This window comes from Magnolia sinica, chromosome 12 (genome assembly GCF_029962835.1).
Source record: "Magnolia sinica isolate HGM2019 chromosome 12, MsV1, whole genome shotgun sequence".
Taxonomy (NCBI): Eukaryota; Viridiplantae; Streptophyta; class Magnoliopsida; order Magnoliales; family Magnoliaceae; genus Magnolia; species Magnolia sinica.
Window position 1 is genome coordinate 26898056 of NC_080584.1, and position 21668 is coordinate 26919723.

At 39.9% G+C, this 21668-nt stretch overlaps 1 protein-coding gene across 1 annotated transcript in view; it reads left to right on the forward strand.

The window, feature by feature from the left end:
* LOC131221143 (multiple RNA-binding domain-containing protein 1) overlaps window positions 1-21668 on the forward strand; it is a 56425-nt gene that overhangs the window by 1469 nt on the left and 33288 nt on the right. Inside the window, exons 3-8 of the mRNA XM_058216293.1 lie at window positions 190-304; window positions 10223-10950; window positions 11096-11227; window positions 11965-12057; window positions 12158-12281; window positions 14159-14482. Coding sequence (XP_058072276.1) covers window positions 190-304; window positions 10223-10950; window positions 11096-11227; window positions 11965-12057; window positions 12158-12281; window positions 14159-14482 — 1516 coding nt within the window. The remainder of the gene's footprint in view (window positions 1-189; window positions 305-10222; window positions 10951-11095; window positions 11228-11964; window positions 12058-12157; window positions 12282-14158; window positions 14483-21668) is intronic.

Sequence of the window (21668 nt, forward strand, 5' to 3'; positions counted from 1 at the left end):
ATAGGTTATTCTAGCATGGGGAAATTCTAGTGCACGGGTGATCTATTGTGAGGCCCGCAATATGAATAGTTTGGATGATGTGCTAGAAGTACAAGTAAAAAGATGGTGGTGGTGAACCAGTAGCATGGTCTTGTCCAATATTAAATGATTATTTATGGGCTGTGATTGTTCTTGTGAATTTGATTGCAGTGATGGTAAGAGTCGACAATTTGCATTCATTGGTTTTCGTACCGAGGGAGAGGCTGATGAGGCGATCAAGTTCTTCAACAACTCGTACTTGGATACCTCCCGAATCATGTGTGAGGTCTGTATATTTAGTGTTATTTTTGGATGTAAAATTGATTTTGACTGCATTAATTAAGTTGCAGCTATGTGAATCAAAGCTGGATCAGTCCAAATTCTATCATCGTCAAAGTCTTATCCCAACTAATTGGGGTCGGCTACATGAGTCATTTTTCGCTGTTCCACTTCCGCCGTTCCACTTTATCAAGGGCTATAACTTCATTTAGACCATAGGTCAAGTTTTTTCTTACTACCTCCATCCATGTCTTTTTGGGTCTTCCCCTTGCCCTTTTAAAGACATCAACTTGTACAAACTCACTGCTTCTGACTGGTGTAGTTCTTTGGTCTCCATTGCATATGACCAAACTATGTAAGTCTACATTACCTCTAGGGGTGTACACCAAGTCGAGCTGGCCTCAGCTCGACTCGGCTCAGCCACTTACTGACCCCAGCTCGAACTCAGCTCGGCTTGGACCTCGAGCCTGACTGGCCAACTCGGCTCGTCTCGGTCAGCAGCTCGGGCCAATTAGAGCCAAGTTCGAGCCAAGATCGAGCCCGTGCGGCATTTTCACAAACACATGGAGTGCACTTTCAATTTCTTACTATATGTAAAACAACAGCAGTTGTTTATAGGTATTTCATCAAACACCTTGCAGGCAACATTAACATCAAGAAAAAAGGGTGTTTGTTTCATATATATAGCTTCCTTGCCACCAGTCGACACTTCATTGTGTCATTTCATCAAACACTTGGTGAGCAACATCAATATCAAAGTAACCGAGTCACCTTACCAGTTCGATCGAGTTCGATTTGAGTTGGGGTTTGATGATCCGAGTCGAGTTGAGCTTGAACTCGGTTCGAAAATTTTTTGAGCTCAAAAAATTAGCTCGACTCGGCTCGAACTTAGTTTCGAACCGACACGAATCGAAATTTTTCGAGTCGAGTTGAGCGAGCTAACCGAGCTAACTCGGTTCGTATACAACCCTTGCCTCATCTTTGAACCTATTGGTGTTACTCCTAAATTCCCTCGCATGCATTCGTTTCTAATTCTATCATTCCTTGTCTTGCCACTCATCCATCTAAACATTCTCATTTTCGCTACACTCATCCTATGGACATGTTGGAAACTTATTGGTTAACAATCTTTACTAATTCCTAATTCTCACTCCTATTGTTACTTCAATTGCACACTCCATAGTAGTTCGACCAAATTTAAATCCTTTAGATTCTAAAGCACCCCTTCATAAATCTTGCTTTGTGTTTACACCTCCTTCGTCTTGTCAATTAAAACTATGTCATCTGCAAACAAAATACACCATGGGATCTCGTCCTACAAATGCCTCGTTAACTCGTCTACAAACAATGTGAAAAGGTATGGTCTTAATGCCGACCCTTGGTGCAAGGCTACGCTAATTGGTAACTCACTTGTTTCTCCAATAGTAGTTCTCACCTTTGTTATTGCTCCCTTATACATATCCTCAATCATGTTAATATATCCTTTGAAAACTTCTTTCTCTCCCAACACCTATCAGATTAACAGCTCTTTAGGGACTCCATTGTGAGCTTTCTCTATGTAAATAAACACTATGTGGAGGTCCTTCCTCTCCCATCCTTCAATTGTCTAGGTAGGAAAATAGGTTTAGCGGTAGACCTCCATGGCATGAAACTGAACTGATTTTTTAATACATTTTTCTCATGCCTTAGTTCAATTTTGTATATCTCCCTTATTCTTATAAATAGGTATCACAATACTTGTCCTCCATTTGTTTGCATTTTCTTCGATCTTACAATCTTGTTGAACAACTTTGTCAACCAAAATAACCCTGTATCTCCCACACATCTCCAAGCCTCTATTGGTATACCATTCGGTGTTGTGTCCTTTCTTATTTTCATCTTTCTCAAAACTTCTTATCCTATGGACGTGTGTATTTATTTTGATGTTATTTCGATTTATAGTTCCTTATAGTTTTTCAAAGATGATATATATATATATATATATATATATATATATATATATATAGAGAGAGAGAGAGAGAGAGAGAGAGAGAGAGAGAGAGAGAGAGAGAGAGATTTTGTGCCCAGCACACGTGTGTTGTTCACCTGAAAAGATGCGGATGGGTGCTCACTAAAAAAGGTGTGCAGGAGAGCAGGCCATATATATATATACATATACATATATATATATACATATACATATATATACATATATATATACATATACATATACATATATATACATATATATATACATATACATATATATATATATACATATATATATACATATACATATATATATACACGGTCGAGCTGTGTGGGCCCCACCGTGATGCGTGTCGGCCATCAACACTGTGCATTTGATGGGTCCCCTCTAAATTATGGGATATCCCAAAAATCAGTCGTATACGGAACTCAGGTGGGCCATACCATCTAAAATCATGTGAAGACATGCCAAAAACATATAAAAGCACTTGGTGGGGCCCACCTGAGTTTTGAATGCTGCTGAAACTTGGTCTGAACCCTTATCCAAGTGGGACACACATAATGGATGGGCTGGATTTGCAAACCACATCTCGGTGGGCCCAAAAAATGATCATGAATGTTTTAATGGTGCACGGCCCCTCCCTACTTCTGTATGTGGTGTGGCCCACACAAGTCACGGATTGACTTGATTTTTGAGACGTAGGCCCACGATGGAATGGTGCATCTGACTGATGGGGTAGATGTTCGAAACGCATCACGGTGGGGCCCACACAGCTCGACCTCATGGGACGGTCCCATTAGCTCGAGCGCATAGTACCTTTTCCCATATATATATATTAAACAAAATGAGGCAAAACGAGGCAAAGAACAAAACAAAAATGAACTAAATAAGTAAAACAAAACAAGGCAAGGAACAAAACAAAAGAAACCTACAAAACCAACTATACAACTCCAGATAGAAAGAACTCCCAAAGAAGACAAAAGGAGAGAGCAGCTGCACTAGCCCAAGAGGGAAGAGACGAGAGAACTATTTGAAAGGTTAAGATGAAGAGACCAATCCCTCAAATCTTGAAAAATTAGATTCGACGCCCTAGAAGTTTTAGAGGAAGTGTTGTGAAAGCAACGATGGTTCCTTTCTCTCCATAAAGACTAAAGAGTTGCCATCATAGTCAAGCGCCAAATAGCTTTGAAATCTCTACCAATGTCACCTCCATGTGGAGCGAACAACAACCTGAAAATTGAGCTAGGCATAACCCAAGGGGAGTGAAATTTGGCCAAAATAGCCGACCACGCTTTACATGCAAAGGGACAGTAAAGGAAGAGGTGGTTGATGGATTCTGCACTGCCAAGGCAGAGAGGGCAAAAGTTGGGAGGAATCATTCCGTAGTGCTGCAAGTTACCCACTGTCAGGATTCTCCCTCTTACGAGAAGCAAGATAAAGGTAACGACCTTCGGGGGTCCATTGCATGTCTAAATGAAGGAAGGAAAAACCAAATCTTGAGCTGAAGGTAGGGTGTAGATGAGATGAAGGATTTAGAAGAGAAGTTGCTTGAAGGAGAGAGTGACCATGAGAAGGAATCATCCACCCCTGGAGAAGGCCAAATCCCTTGGAGAAGCCTTAAGAGCTCGAGGAATTCCTTGATCTCGAGTTCTAACAAGGATCTCCTATAAGGCGAACATGAAGCCCTTGAACCGACATAAAAAAAACAATTAGCCATAGTCAAGGAAAGGTTAGAGGTCACCTTGGCCAAACCGTGGAAAACAAATGCAAGAGGTCTATTTGATGTCCACTGTTCAAGCTAGAATCTAATCTGATTCACATCTCCAAGGTCCAAGGCCAAAAGAGATTACATCTTGGAAGAAAGGCTTAAGGGCGGGAATGGGTTTCCAAGCCAAAGAGGCTTTGTAAAGGAAGGAAGATTTAGAAAATCACCCTCCCTCATTTAAACCATATTTACAAGCAAATCATCTCTCCACCATTTTCTTGGCTTTGTTCTAAAGTGGCAAAGCCAGTTCCCAAGGAGAGTTGAGGGTTTTTTTTTTTTTGCACTAATATTAAAAGAGCCAAAGGCAACCCAAAGAAAACAAGGCCGATGCCAGAAGAAAAGAATAGACAGAACAAAACAAAAGTAGAAAAACAAAACTAGAAACAAAGAAAAAGGAGAATCCTCACACTATACAACTTAGAAAGAACAGAAATAGGCTAGTTAGATGGATAGAAAACAAAGGAAAGTATGTTGTTATCTGAAGAGTCGCGGTTGGACCACCAGTATGAAATATCTTGAAAGATTGGGTCCACGACCCTGGACTAGGAGGACTCTTGAAAGAATTTGTTGTTTTGTTCTTTCCAAACTTCCTAAAGGACAACCAACACCGCGGGACACTTCAAAGACTTGTGATCTTTGCCCACTCCCCTACCATGCCAAGCAAAATAGCAACCCAACTATAGAGCAGGGCATGTCGCACCCCAAACCCGGCCTCCGCATGGCTGATCCATGATGGATGAACCTAGCTTGCGACGTGTGAAACTCTTAGTTCGGCACCTGGTACCCATACATTAAGTCTAAAGCTCGACGCCCGACTATAAAATTTAGGGGTATTATTTTTTTTCTTCTTTTTTGCAATATGGTATCACCATAGAGATAAGTATCCACTATACACAAAGTAACCATTTTCACTATACATAACCATTATATACATCAAGTCTATGTACATCGCATAAATATATATATACATCCCAAACAAAATAGAACCTAAAATAAAACACAATCCAAGCTTCCATGTTCTATATAAAAGTGGCATCGGTCTTCCGTTCTCCATTCATGCATATACTTAGTGGAACTAAAAGAAAGAATGAGCTTATAAAGCTAGTAGTACACGTGCATGATGTGTCCTTCATGCAAGCAAGGTGACTATCAAGAACAAGTATCTATCCCCGATGATTGATGATTGGTTCGTCTAGCTCATACTGGCACAATTCTTCTTGAAGATCAACCTGCGATCGGGATTCTCCAGGTTCGAGTATGAGAGGAGGACATCCCTAAAATGGTTTTTCGCACCATATATGCCCATTTCGAGTTCCTCGTCATGTCTTTTGGGCTAATTAATGCCCTTGCCATGTTCACGTTGTTGATGAATGAAGTGTTCTGCCCCTACCTCGACCAATTTGTAGTGATATTTATTGATGATATTCTAATATATTCGTGTACCGAAGAGGAGCATAAGCATCATCTTCAAGTAGCCTTGTAGAACTTGCGCGATCACCAAATATATGCCAAGTTAGAAAAGTACGAGTTCTGGCAAGAGGAAGTTAAGTTCCTCGGGCACGTCATCTCTAAGGAAGGAGTAGTAGTTGATCTTTTGAAAGCCGAGGCCTTGTTGAAATGGAAGCAACCCATTAATGTTACCGAGATTGGGAGTTTTCTTGGGTTGGTGGGGTGTTATCGACGGGTTATTTAGAACTACCCCCGTATAGCTACCCCTCTTACTAGTCTGACTCGGAAAGGAGCACCTTTTGTTTGGAGCGAGGCTTGTGAGAAGGTGTTTGCAGAGCTAAAGGACAAGTTGATGTCCACGCCAGTGCTCACCCTACCCTCTGGGAATGAGGGGTTTGTTGTATATACCGATGCCTCATGGATTGGTCTAGGTTGTGTGCTGATGCATAACAAAAAGGTCATAGCATATGCCTCAAGTTGGTTGAAGGCCCATGAGCAAAACTACCCCACGGATGTTCTAGAATTAGCCGTAGTAGTGCTCGCGTTGAAGATTCGATGGCATTATCTATATGGGTTCAATTCTAGCTATTCATAGACCACAAAAGCCTAAAGTATCTATTCTTCCAGAGCTAGCTCAATTTAAGGCAAAGGTGATGGTTAAAGTTGCTAAAGGACTATGATTTCTCCCTACAATACCACCCATGCAAAGAAAATGTAGTAGCAGACGCCCTTAGCCACCAGCCATGAGGATTTATAACTCAACTTGTGGTTCATGAGTGACAAATGTTGGAGGTGGTACGTGATTATGACCTTGAGTTGAGCCATCAATCAGCTATAATATAGCTGGCGACCCTATTGATCGAGCCTACTATAGTATCTTGAGTTATAGAGGTGCAATAGTCTGATCAAGTGCTTATGGTTCACTGTAAAGACATCCGAGTCAATGGTTCGTTGGATTGAAATGTTGGAGCTGATGGTGGACTTCGTTTCAAGGGGAGACTGTGCCAGATGATACGGAGCTTAGGCAATATATATTGATCGAGGCACACCAGTCCATATCACTATCCACTCGGGCAACACAAAGATGTACCGTGACATTAGGAGGCAATATTGGTGGCAGGGAATGAAGCTCCATATAGCTGAGTATATTTCTCGTTGTGACACCCGCAAGAGGGTGAAGGCAGAATATCAGTAACCCCTGGGTACCTTGCAGCCTTTGATGGTCCCAAAGTGGAAGTGGGAGTATGTGATGATTGACTTTATAATGGGATTGCTGAGGACTCAGTGTGGTTACGATGCCATATGGGTTATCGTCAGACGGTGCATTTTCTACCGATCCGTGCTACCTACTCCATGGACAAACTTGATTAGCTTTGTCTTATTCAGAGAGTGACCTAAGTTCTTGATGGGGACATCTCGCACACATGCATGCCCTCCCTACGCACGTACGCAAGGAGGAGGGCCCTTCCATCGATCTGGATCGATGACAACGTCCAAAGAGGGCCTCCTAGTTAGAGGACTGTGTTTTGGTTTGTTGTAGTGGACTTGATCGTCATGTGAGTCCCACCATTGGATCTCATGATCGTGGCCAACTATTCTAGATGATCTAGTACTTTGAATTTTGCTTATTATTGTTATTAGGAATATCATGGACGGTTTAGATTGCTTTGATTAGTTGTTGTTTTTGTTACTTCGTCTCTAAGTAATAGGGTGCGCACATGTTGCGGCTTTTGGGGTGTAGGTTTTTCTTATAAATAGGCAACCCCTTGTAGGTTTTTTTTCAATTGAATATTATGAATAAAATTCTGCATTTTCCTGCTTTTCTAATTCTTTGAGTTGTGAAAATCCAATTGGGTGCAAAACCCTCCCTTCTTCGAAGAGCTAACTACCGTGGTACGAAGCCACACCTATCATCCACATTCATTATCTCTCACAGCCATCCACGCTTCAAATCCACCCTCTTTTGTAGTCGATCCTTCATCTATAACAGATTTGCAGAATTAAGCCCTGCGGGAGGGTTGAAACTTCGGTGGAGCACTGTGCACAGACCGGACGTCGGATCATCTTGAAATTCGGTGTGTATGTGGCCCACTCTTGGCCGACCAAACCCAAGCTTGCTGTTTTTGGGTTCTTAGGCCCCACACACGTGCGGGCAGGATCCCATGCACGTGCGTCTGGACCCTGCTGCTGTCCACATGTGTGATACATCTTGGGTTTGTCTTTCTCCTCTATTTCATTCCTCTCTCGTCTGATTTTCCTAACCCTAACCCTAGATTATCCTAAATCCCAATTTCTATTCCCCTTTTACAGCCCTAGGGTTTCCAGAATTGAAACATGTGAATCCCTTGGATTAGGAAAATAATCCTTTGCATGTGTGGATGAATCTACTCTCATTTGATCATTATCTGGTGTATAATTTTAATTGATCCAGCTGTAGCATGTGTAGGCTTGGACCCTTATAGATCCCCCTTGTTGAATGCTTGACTTTACGTGGGATGTGGAATTTTTGTGATTGTTCTAAATTAGTATGATCTAAAGCTTGAAATCTTGCACGTCATATTTAATTTCCATGTCTTGCATTAATGCTTCTTTAATGTCCAATGCTTGGAGTTCCCACATAATGTTGTCTAGCTCCCTCCCTCTGAGCCCGAACACTTCCTTATGCTAGATCTTAAGCTTCTCCTTGAGCATCTTCATCTTTTGGAATAGCCTGAAGCCAGCATGACCTGGCACTTCAAAGGATAACCATCAATCTAACATTAGAGCCCCAAAACCTTTGGCTTCTAACCAAGCCAGTTCAAAGTGGGAAGGTCCTGGGCCCTAATTAACCTCGTCCAATTCAAGAAGCAGGGGGCAATGGTCAGACACTGTCTTGGGTACCCCCCTTTGGCGAAATTTAAGTGCTTCGTCTGGCACGACCAGAAACCTGTCCAGCCTTGACATAGCCAAATTAGCTTGATTGTTGGACCAAGTAAACTTGACTCCCCCAATGAGAGATCCACCAGGTCATACATCACAATCCAGTCAGAAAAACCTTGCATGCTACAAGTGAGGTGACTAGACCGCCCTTAAAATTTTCATGAACAAACCGGATAACATTAAATTCGCCTGCTGCAGGCCAGGGAAGGTTCCATCTGAACTACAACATCGAGAACTTCAACCAGAAAATTGGCCGGAGGGTTGGTGAGTTGGGACCATTAAGTCCAGTGAAAGTGCATCTAAACCCAGACGGGGTTTCCTTAAAAACAAACTGACGTTGAGAAATAGTCAGATCAAAAGTCCTCCCTAACCCCGACCTTAGGATCCCACATGATCAAAATACCCCCCTGATGAACCCACAGCATCCAAAACAACATTCGATCCCTTTTCTCCCCAAACAGACTCAACAAACTTTCGATCTGGACTGTGAATTTTGGATTCTTGCTGAACAATCAGACTTGCCTTTGACTTAAGGCAAACCTTCTTGACCAGGACACGTTTAAGGAGGCATCCTAACCCTCTCACATTTCACAAAAGAATCTTCATTGTGGCACTAATCTGACCTCTCTCCTTTTTTGTCTTTTGCCTTGGGATCGCCTCATCCACACCCTGCTGAGCAACACCCACAAATCCCTACATCCCTTAGAAGAACTCGGGTATTTTCCGAACATAGGATTGGACATCATATGCGCCCTCTCTTCAATCTACTGGAACAAACAATTTCGCAACACTTCCAGGAGGTCTCCTTGTTTCAGCGATAATATCGCCAGTATTGCCAATATAAGGCATTTATCCACTGACAAGATTGGTGATATTTTCAAGTTATCAATATATTGGCAATATCGCTGGTACCAGGAAATAATGTGATTTTCGGTGATCACCGTGGTGGCGATACAGATAATATTGGCGATATTATCGATAATATCGCTGATATTTTCTTCAGTTCATAACAAATTTTGATCCCCTCGTTGGCCTCCTTTTCTCAATATTTGTTCGAATGCATGTGAAGTCAAATCCTTTTTTATGCATTGTGCCCATTATGATATTTGCAGTTAAGTGTTATGTGTTGATTCTCTTTTCACATTTAAAGCATTTGCATGGCTTTGATGTAAGTAGTTATCATCCTTCTCATCTCTCAGGAGTCTATTTGGATTGATACTATAGATGGAATCTGCATTTATGTGATTATATTGCTTGTTCCTGAGATCATGAGAACTTTGGTATCCCCTGCTATTTTTTATTTTTTTTAAAATTTAAAATTTTATTTTTTTGGTTCTATTTGTTATGCAACAGGATTTTGGTCATGTCAAACTCATGCTTGTGGGATCTGCACCCATAGTTTAAACCTTTTAGCTATGGACACTTCTTTCTGTATAGTGTAATATGTAAAATTGGTATATCATTTCATTAACACTATATTTCTTGTAATGCATAAGAGCTCGTTGAAACTACCCATGCATGAATTTTTATATGCCTAGTTATACCACTTCCCAAGGTTAGTTCCTGTAATATGGATTGTGAGTTTTTGGTCAATCGTTACAGACTTTTACCTTTCAGGCCACCGTACTCAACCTGTACCCTTGTAACATAGCATTAGATGGACAATCAATATCATGTCCATGCCCGTGTCCCAGGTTTTGGAGATGTGGAATCATTGAATCCTCTCTCTGGCATCCATGTCTGTATATAGGCATCGTATTCTAAATGTTATATGGGATGTACCTGGAGAACACTATATGTGATACCCCTTTGTTTACTGCCAGGTTGCTCGTAAAGTTGGGGATCCAAACATTCCACGTCCATGGAGCCGCCATTCTGTGAAGAAAGAGGACTCGTTGATGGACAATAACAGGAAAAGTGCGGGTGTTAAAGGTTTAAGTCTTCCAGATTCTAAAAAAGCAAATGACAAGTCAAAAAATTCCAAACAAGGCCATAAGAACGATGATCTTCAGCTTCAAGAATTTCTTCAAGTTATGCAGCCGCGAAGCAAGTCAAAGTTGTGGTCGAATGATACAGTACCTCCCCTTGTCCAAAATGGTAAAATTGATGGGAAAGAAACTCAGGCACAGAAGCGAAATAAAACACAGTCGTCTCACACAATCAGTGAAAAGGAAAATGAAGTGGACCCTGGAAGTTCATCAACTCCTTTGCAAAACAGGTCACGTGAAGCTTCTTCAATGAAGCTCTTGCAGGGTGCAACTCGTGATAAGGTCATCTCGGACATGGATTATTTCAAGAGTAGAATCACGAAGGAGTGGTCAGATTCAGAAACAGATGATGGTGATTCATCCAATGCAAGCCAAAGTGATGAAGAGGGTAATGAGGTTGATGCAGAGGAAGCCCATGCTGTGCATACAGGTGATCAGCAAGACAAAATTGAAGGGGGGAGCCCTCCTGAAGATCCTGACACTGAAACGATTGACAGTGAAAATCCATCTCTGGCTTTAGAGTCTGGCCGTCTCTTTGTCAGAAATCTTCCTTACACAGCAGAGTATAGTGATATTCCCTCCCCAAAGCTTTCATTCAGTGAAATGCCTATTTGTGTGGAATTTAATCTAAGAAATATTTCTGGGCCATTGGATGTTCTTTCTGGTTCTTAGTGCTGATTGATCCTTCGTGTTGTTTATGTAACTCAGTGAGGATGACTTGATGGAGCTCTTTGACAAATTTGGGGATGTTGCCGAAGTCCATGTTGTAGTTGATAAAGATACAAAACGATCCAAAGGAATTGGATATGTTCTTTACACACTTCCAGAATCTGCAGTTAGGTAATAATTTCAAACTTAAAAATTCATGTATCTTCTTGTAACCATGTTGTGTGAAGCTCAGTGACACTCAAGCTCTCATCTGAGCTTATCAAGATGTCAGTTTTCTTATACTTGGAAATAACATTTTAGATGTCTTCACATGCTCCAATGTATAGGTGCTATAATTTGGAAGTAGTTAGTACCCTATTAGGCAGTAGTTTTTCTGGCACCAGGGAAATCAACAGTGTCATCTCATCTCTGGTTTATCTTTGGTGGCATGTATCTTGAAATTCTGTTTTTCTTTCTTCCTTTTTATTTATTTAGAAAGGTTGACTAACCCCAAATAAAAGAGCCTACTGATTTTTTGTTTCAAACCCTTAAATCCATGAGAGATTCCAAAATTCTATGCCATTACACCACCACCATCGTCTACGCTTTATCCCAACTACTCGGGAGATTCCACAGTTCTATATATTATCATTTATTACGCTTCTAGTTTTGTTGGTGCTGGTTGGATGAAGCTGATCCCATATGTACTTGTCAGGAAATGTTGGTCACCTTGTTGCTTTGCGCATATTTTTCTCATGTCCTCACAAGGCATGTATGCACACCCTTCTCTGTGTTTTATATTTCTGTGCGCATGCCAGCCAATGATAAGGAGCTATTTAAGCGTTCATCGTATGCTTATTGCTTACTGATGCACAAAATATGGTAGGTAACACTGTCTACATAAATAGAAAATTTCCTTCTTGTTGCAGGGCGCTAGAAGAATTGGACAGTTCAATTTTCCAAGGCAGATTGTTACATGTTATGCCTGCAAAACAACAAAAGCCTTCCTCGGATAAACTAGAGTATGCGGAACTTAGCTGTTATAGCCTCTTATTCATGAGTTTCAATCTCTGCTTTTTATCCATGTAAGCAAACACCGTGCTGGTCGCACACCCTCTCCAGGTCTAATATTGCTGCTGACGGAATTGCAAAAAGTTTTAAGCAACAAAGGGAGGAACAGAAGAAGGCATCTGAAGCTAGTGGCAATACTCAAGCATGGAACAGTTTATTCATGCGCTCTGACACTGTACGTCCCTTACTCGAAGTGGCATTTACCCTTTGTACTTTGATTTTTGTCTGGTAAGACACTGCAAAGAGAAGGCTCTGCTCTGTCTTTCTTTGAACCTGAAAATTTGTTGAAAAGCACCCAAACACTGTACTTATATTGCTACAACTTCAACTTTCATAGCATGCTCTTTCATCATTCCCAAAAATACCAAAAATAATAAACAACTTCTGTCTGCTGTTAGCTTTGGCGTTTCTGGCATTAAATATCAATCTTGCCAGTGTCTTCCTGCTTTATCCAATATCTGTTTATTTGCCTTATTTGAATGATTACTAAATTGAACTTTGATGATATAATACATGCACAATAATGAACATGAAAGGTTCATTTATGTAACTACAACCTACATATGCTCACAGCTAAATAGGAAATAGGGCTAAGGAGCATCATAACTAAAGAAAAGCATGCACATTTAAGAAAGAACTATTTGCTATGTTGAAGAGAAAGGCACCTGAAAAAGAGGAGCACATGTCCCTGTGCAAAGTGACCTGCCTCACCTTTGCTTTAGATATTGGTCATCTTATTTGCCTCGCTAACTCCATCAGCCAACAAAATGTTTGGCCCATAAGCAACATCGTGTATCTCATTAAATATAAAGGATAAATGCTACTGTTCAGAATCTTTGATGGACACCCATGTGATAAGATTAGTTGAGTCTCACTCAGAGATCAAGCTCCCCATGAGATATGAGGAAAAATCCTCAATCTTTACCTAAGATCATTAGCTTCCACCTCATTGGTAGTGCGCCATCCTGCTGGCCTCGGAAAAAAAAGACAATTCTCCTTTTGCCATTTCTCAACTCTAAGAATACCATTCATATTTTTCTGTTCGCAATTTTTCAAAGAAGATTTACTGGATTTCAGTTTCCAGGACCTAGTTGACGGTGCTTTCCATCTACTCCTTTTCTTTTATAAATGACAACTTTATTTAAGCAAATAGAAGTGAAGAACATAAGAAAGCTAGAACACTTGCTTTCCACGTAACTTGAGTTCTTAAGTGGAGAGTTCCAAGAATCCAAATGATGCCTACATTTTTTGATGTTGCATGATGTTTGTTTGTGCTTTAACTACCCTTTAGTTTGTGGCTTATGATATTGTGCATTGACAGCTAAATTCAAGGAATCAATATCCACTTCCACTACAGTTGATTTGTTTACATTAATATCCTTTTCCACTCCAGTTGATTTATTTACACCCATTTTTCATTATGGAAGTTGAACTAGTGTTCTTCTATACTTTCATTTCCGAAATGGAAAATGGGTATAAGCATATCAATCGGTGTGGGTGTAGTTAATGGCTCCCTAAATTTGGTGTAGTTAATGGCTCCCTAAATTTCTGAATAATATTCACAAATTGTACCTGTCGGTCTCTCTTTTCTGCATCATATCTCTGGTCCTTCTATTTGAAAAGGATGCAACTGTTTGAAGCAACCAATGTCTAAAATTAGTCACCCATTAACGTCTCCCATCAGTTATCCTTTTCTTCCCAGATGCATCTCTCATTTTCTCATTGGTGTTCTGTCAAAATCTTAAGATTAATGAGTAATTTGCACAGAACACTCTGCCATCTTAGGTGTTACCCAACCCTCTATATATATATATATTTTTTTTTTTTTTTCCCGTATAGATCCACTAATTCGTAAATATAATGAGTCTAATTTCATCAATCATGCTCTCCAAATGGTTACCATGTTAATTTTGGTTCCTGTTTCTTTGTATGTCATAGGGTTTATTTATTTGTTGAATGGTCTCTTCTCATTGTTTTTGGTGTCTTTATTTGTTGTTATGCTATAACCTTTTTTCCCCTTCTAATTTTCACTTTTTCCTATATATTGATTAGGTTGTTGAAAACATTGCTCGAAAGTATGGGGTTAGTAAAAGCGATTTACTAGACCGAGAAGCGGATGATCTTGCTGTTCGTATGGCTTTGGGTGAAACACATGTGGTAGGGGAGACAAAGAAAGCTCTAGTAAATGCTGGAGTCGACATAGATGCTTTAGAGGAATTTGCTTCTGGTAAAACTGAGAAAGTTAAAAGGAGCAACCACGTGGTCTTGGTGAAGAACTTGCCTTATGGTTCTTCTGAAGGAGATCTTGCTAAGATGTTTGGAAAATTTGGAAGTTTGGACAAAATTATTCTCCCCCCGACGAAAACTTTGGCCTTGGTATGCATTTTTGTTATGCTTATTTTGATTCTATTTGAATTTATGGTGATTCAACACGTCAAATGTTCTAGATATCAGTTGCATTTTTCGTTCAAATGATCTTAGGATTTTCAGATGTGCCGGACTGAGATTCCCCATTTAATCACGGGTTGGAAGCAAGTTTTGATCTTTTACAAGATTTTTGAAACCTTTTGCTATCTCTTCCTTGATCTTCTACCACGAGACTTATACAACATTTCTACTTCTGGGCTAGCTGGGCAAAGTTTGGGCAACCTGCTGCAACATTACCTGAAGGAGCTTCACATTTTAACACAACTTCAACTGGGAACATAACACTCACAAAATCAGAGAAAATGGGGTGCTGTTGAATTATTCTTCACCTGGATGTTTGTGAGGCTTGCTCAGTCTAGCGTCAAGGCACCCTGCACTGATTTTGGGAGTTCCATTCTGCTTTAGAAGACCTTGTTTCCTCCGTTTTCACTGTCAATCCTGGTGAGGCTATCCGTTACAGTGTTGCTCTCTCTCAGGATGTGGGATATAGTGAACGAGATCGAATCTAGTTCTTTTTTAATTCACCCAGAATGTACCAAATCTTCCACAATGGATTCGACATTGCGTTGCTAACACAATCCACAATAATTTGCGAGTCTAGCTCCAGCATAACATTTCTGAGACCCATTGATTTACAAAGCTTTATCCCTTCCAGAAGAGCTCTAGCTCCATATTGATGGTGGAAAGCGAAAATCATGTGCCTTTCATGATCTCTGCAAAATCTGCTTCCATCCCCGTCTCCTATTTTCCCCCTCACCGAGTCATCCATGTTAACCTTAACCGAACCAATCGGTGGCTTCTTCCAACTGGGGATGATGACTTTTCTTCTTTTGATTAAACTTGTTCTGGCTATTATCACTTAGAGGTCCACAAGTTCCTTGAAGCTGATATGGAGTTCTTGAGGCATTTGTCCTGATATTTCCTCGATCCATAGGTTCACTTTTGAGATTATGTGATCCACCGAACTAGATTTGCCTTCAATCCTACTGTCATTTCTGGCTAGCCATATTTCCCACACAATAAAGTTGGGGATGATTCCCCTTAGAAATTTGAACGATGATGATTTACTTCCCAAGGTGACCCATTGCTGAATTCTTTGTGATATGGATTGATTAGGGATGAGCTGGACATAAAAGATCCGATTGAAGTGTTTCCATACCTTTGAGGCAAGACGACTTTCACAGAACAGATGGTTTAAGGATTCCTCTACATAAGAGTTGAGATCCAGGGGGGCCATGGTTGTTGATGAGGGTCGGGAGCAGATGTTGAATTGGGTCCATTGGAAAATTAACTGATAGAGTGGAGGTTACCCGATGCTGCTTTCCGGCACAGTTGAGTTGTGAAGGTCCCTAGCCTCGAGTGTTTATCCTTCTTCTATACATGCAGATTTGATGATTTGGTCGGGCAATTGTTCGGGAAAGTTCTCTGTTTGGTTGTTTTTTAGCTATCATTAGCAAGCCTCCTTCACTATCTTACCTGCACATCCTTTCCATCATTGGTTCTATAGAGCTCCCCCTAGGGTGGCAGTGTTTGTTTGGCTTGTGGGTCGTAAGAGGGTTCTCATTGTAGATAATTTACAAAGGAGAGCCTTAGTTCTTCCCAATATTTGTCTGTTGTGCATATGGAGGATGCAGAGTTGATTGATCTTCTTTTTGTGCACTGTCCTTTTGTTTCTAAAGTCTGGGCCCACTTTTTGTGTTTGCTACACATGGATTGGGTGATGCTGAGGTCTATGGATGATCTTTTGTGGGCTTGGCATATGGGAGGAGTTGTTAAAGCCAAAAAAGCTACGTGGAGGTTGATCCTTACGGTCGTCTTTTGGGTTATTTAGGGAGCTAAGAATAGGTGATGCGGACATCAGACCATTCAAAGTATATCAACGTAGAAGGCGTGCATTACCCGTGTCAATGTGGTTAGATGACGGATACGGGTTGGGTCTCTAGAGGTTGAAGACCTTATACATGTGTGCGTGACATGTGTAAGTTGCTTGGAAGAGACATATGGACCGTTGGATCGCGAGGATGGTGTGATCAGACCGTTGGATCGTCACGGCCCGCCTTCATTACGCCACCTTCATGTCCTACCCCTCGGCCACGTGCTCCACAACCTCTACCACAATTTCCTATTCGTTCCTTAAATACTCCCCCTACGTGAGACTGTTCATCCCCTCCAATGTCGGAGATTTCTCTTAGGGACGCTTCTATCTGATCCATACGGGTATTCATGTTCCTAGATTGCGCCTCAATGGCGGCCAAACGTTGGTTGATCGTGTTCATTATCTCAGTCAATTGTTCCATATTGAAAATCGGGTGTAGACCAAATCCTCTACCAGTCCGAGTGGGCATACACAATAAGACTCAATTTAGGTTTCCTAAAACACGACGCTAGGAGATTGTTTTGACACAAGACTATGGACACTGATGATCCCAACTTTTAGAATGATGCAAATGTGGAAAAATTCAGATCTAGACTTTTTTTTTTTTGGTTATGCAAATATGAAAATTTCAGATCTAGACTTTATATGCGATGCATGAAACCCTAGAAAAAAAAATAAAAAATAAAAATCTAGACTCTTGCTAACTTGATCTAAGACGACCCAATGCAAGGACCTAAACTTTGATACCAATAATTGATGTAGGACGGCCTAATCCAACCTTAAATGAGCATGATATATGAAAGGGACAGATTTATGCAATATTAAAAAACAAATAAAAAATCAGCCTTATACATCATCAACACAAGAAAAAAATAAGGTTAATATAGTATTGATTATGGCCATCCATCACAAACACGAAGTATTAAATTTTAAAATCTGAATTTAGTTAGATCCGGTGAAAGATAGAACTTTCGTCTTGCAATAGGTCCGTCTAACGATCCAAGTGGATTTTCTAATCTAGAAAAATAGGAATTTACTGGATCGGGAAATCTGGAAAATTTAGAAAAGAATTGGTGGTTCTCCAAATTTAGATTTGGGGGTTGGGTTTTATGTGGGGATGAAAATCTTTTGAGATCTAATGATTTAGATAAAAAGAAACAAGATTTAGATTCTAGATCTAAAGATTCTAAGAGAAAAAGAAGAGGATAGGGTTAAAGAAGAGAGTACCTTGAGAAAAGAGGGAAGGAGAAAGAAGTAGGGGATGAGAAATCGTTTACCTGGGCCTCACGCCCGCTTCCAGTCACTGGAAGTTGAAGACGAGATCGTCAGAAGCAAAAAACTCTTTTTTTTTTTTCTTTCATAAACATAACATAACACGCTATAGGTTTGGGGTAACCCTTATAAATTCGTAATTATATGAAATTACCAAAATACCCATACTAAAAAAAGTTAAAAAAAAGAAATTCGCACAAAATTGTGCGCAAACTGTCACAAAACTTAAATAAATCAAATGTTCATAGACTAAATGCAAATTTAAGATGCACGATGGGCCCCGATGATAGCGCCGTGAAGGTGGCGTAATGAAGGTGGGCTGTGACGATCCAACGGTCCGATCACACCATCCTCGTGATCTAACGGTCCATATGTCTTCTCTAACCAACTTACACATGTCACGCACATGTGTAATGTCTTCAACCTCTAGAGACCCGACCCGTATCCGTCATCTAACCACATTGACATGGGTAACGCACGCCTCCATGCGGACACCAGGCCATTCAAAGTATATTAACGTAGGAGGCGTGCGTTACCTGTGTCAATGTGGTTAGATGACGGATACGGGTCGGTTCTCTAGAGGTTGAAGATCTCACACATGTGTGCGTGACATGTGTAAGTTGCTTAGAGGAGACATGGACTGTTGGATCGCGAGGATGGTGTGATCGGACCGTTGGATCATCACGACCCACCTTAATTACGCCATCTTCACGGCGCTATCATCGGGGCCTATCCGACATCTTAAATTTGCATTTAGTCTATGAACATTTGATTTATTTAAGTTTTGAGACAATTTTGTGTGAATTTCTTTTTTTAAAAAAACTTTTTTTTAGTAGGTGTATTTTGGTAATTTTGTGTAATTACGAATTTATAAGGGTTGCCCTAAACCTATAGCATGTTATGTTATATTTATGAAAGAAAAAAAGAGAGTTTTTTTGCTTCTGACGATCTCGTCTTCAACTTCTAGTGACTGGAAGAGGGCGTGAGGCCCAGGTAAACAATTTCTCATCCCCTACTTCTTTCTTCTTCTCTCTTTTCTCAAGGTACTCTTTTCTTTAACCCCATTCTCTTCTTTTTCTCTTAGAATCTTTAGATCTAGAATCTAAATCTTTTTTTTTTAAAAATCTAAATCATTAGATCTCAAAAGATTTTCATCCCCACATAAAACCCAACACCCAAATCTAAATTTGGAGAACCACCAATTCTTTTCTGAATTTTCCAGATTTCCTAATCTAGGAAATTCCTATTTTTCTGGATTAGAAAATCCACTTGGATCGTTAGACGGACCTATTGCAAGATGAAAGTTCTATCTTTCGCCGGATCTAACTAAATTCAGATTTTAAAATTCAATACTTCGTGTTTGTGATGGATGACCATAATCAATGCTATATTAACCTTAATTTTTTTTTTTCTTGTGTTGATGATGTATAAGGCTGATATTTTATTTGTTTTTTAAGATTGCATGAATCTGCCCCTTTCAAATACCATGCTCGTTTAAGGTTGGATTAGGCCGTCCTACATCAATAGGGTGCTTTCAGAATGAAAGCATTGGGTAGATGAGGTAATCAGGAATATCAAAGGGTTTGTGTCAAGTTGGGCCATCTACGTAAAGGTCAGTTTGGCCACAAATTTTTTTGGTTCGTCTTGGTGTTGTGTTGGGGTTGTATTCTTTTCCCCCTTTTTTTGTGGGGTTTTTTTTTTTTTAAAAAAAATTTATTAATATATATATATATATATATAAATATAAATAATAAATAAATTTTTTGTTATCTCTACATAAAAAATAAAAATAAAAATTATAAACTAAATTACTTGCAATGACTGCATTTGCGATGTTACAGTGATTCTAGTTTTTTCAAGGATAATCAACAGTTTAGATTTTTATAGAGTTTATTGGCTAAGATTAAGTTTAGATTAGGGGTTTATATATAGGTAAAAACAGTTTTATAGATGCTAGAGGGCTTGAAATATTGATTTCTAAAAGTTTAATTATTTATTTCTGAATGAGTTCTATATGCTTTGATGTGGATTTTGGGTTGTGGTTTAATTTTCGAAAGGGTTCTAAAATTGCAGTAGCAACATAGGAGGTTTTGGCAGTCGAATTGGCATCATATGGTGGTCTTGCTCTCCATCAAGTCTCTTGCTCTTGCCCCTCTAGTCCTAACTAGTGTTCGAAATATTGGTATTGCGTTACGTATCACATTCTTGGGATACGGATACGTATCGGTTATTGCATGGGATATATCGGTTGTATCGTGTAATGTATTGCTATTGTTGGAAACATTGAGAAATTAGTTGAATTTTTCAATGAACCCGTGGTTGTTAAAAAAGACATCAATACAAACTTATAAATCAAAACATTACAAAAAACAAGTACACATAATAGGTTTTCTTTATGTAGGGTCCTAATCTATGCGTCGTCTAACTGAATTGATGCAAGTATATTCAATGTCTATTCATATAATTTATAAATGTAAGAAAACGTTTGGAAACACAAGCAATACATTCAAAAGCAAAAGAAGAATCACTAAATTAGGTTACATATATGTTTGATTGGATGTTTGGACACAGATTGCAAATGATTTGGAGAAATTGGGAAATTTCGATTTCTTTCGATTTTCCGCAACTTGGTCCATCTCATCCAAATCTTAAAATCAAAGCTCGCAATTCATGATTATTCATGCAAAACATGAAAAATCATGGATTTGTAACCATTTGACACTAATTTAACATGATTTATAGAAAATAAAATGATTGAAATTCAAAAATGCTCACTAGATCGAACATGTGGGATATATCGCACTAGTGCATTTTGTATTGCACTGGTTGGATACGAAATATATTGTGGGATGTTTCGGCCAAGATCGTCGATATTTAAAACATGGTCCTAACCCAATAAAATTTTCTGCTTGGGGTCACATTGTTGAATTTTTTTTGATGAAGCTAGCTTTCTTGAAGTGATACTATATCTCTTTGGTAGGGTGGATTATTCTGATCAAGGTCACTTAGTCCAATCTTCTGACCTACTACCTTTCTTTTTATAATCTTGGTAAAGGTGGCAGAAAAAAAAGGATCTAAGAAGATTTTTTGTAGGAAAGATGGGAGGTGGATATCAATTCTAGATGGTAGGAGTTTTAGAAGCCAAAGAATGTGGGTGCTATTTGGAATGGAAGAACAAGGGGAAGACATTGGAACCTATTATCGAAATGGTGGTGGAGGTTTGAGAACAAAGAGGCATTATGTCAATTGATGCTTACTAGAGAGATGGGGAAAAGGGTGAGGGTTCAGTGGAAGTACAAGATTAGGGTCTCAAGTTTGGAAGGTTATATTATGATCTGATGATATTTTGAAGTAGTTTGGCGAAATGTTTTTGAAGGGGTGAGGTTTAAGGTTGGGGTGGTGAGAGGATACGCTTTTGGAGAGTATGCTCTTGTGCTCTCATTTCCTATGGCATATTTCATCTCAAAGAGTAAGCAATTTGTCTGCTAATTTCGAGTCTTTCCTTCAGACAGAACCTATGGGGTTATGAAATTGATATGTTAGAAGAGCTGTCAAGGTCTGGGAATATATGCACCTTTCTTGTAAGAATGCAATGAGAGTATTTGGGGCCCATCTACCAACCTGTCATTCTTTTGTAAATACTTTCTCGAGGTGTCTGTTGCTTTGCAGCCATTGTGTGATGAAGGTTGGGATTCCTTGGCTCCATCTATGGCTGTCAATAGGATGGGCTTCATGTTGCACAATCCTAGCCTGAAATGCTTTACGTTAGCCCAAGTTCGGCCTGTCAAACTACCATTTACTCCAAAATCTTAAGCTGTCAGATTGTGGTGTATCAATGTATATCAAGGGACTTCAACACCCCCCCACACGTGCGGGGTGGGAACTCCGCACAGGAACATGCTGACAAGGGTGGAGGGACACTCACACCATAAATAGGCCGGGCTTGATTTCCCAGTCCCTGGGCCGGACCTGATTTTTCCTGACCCC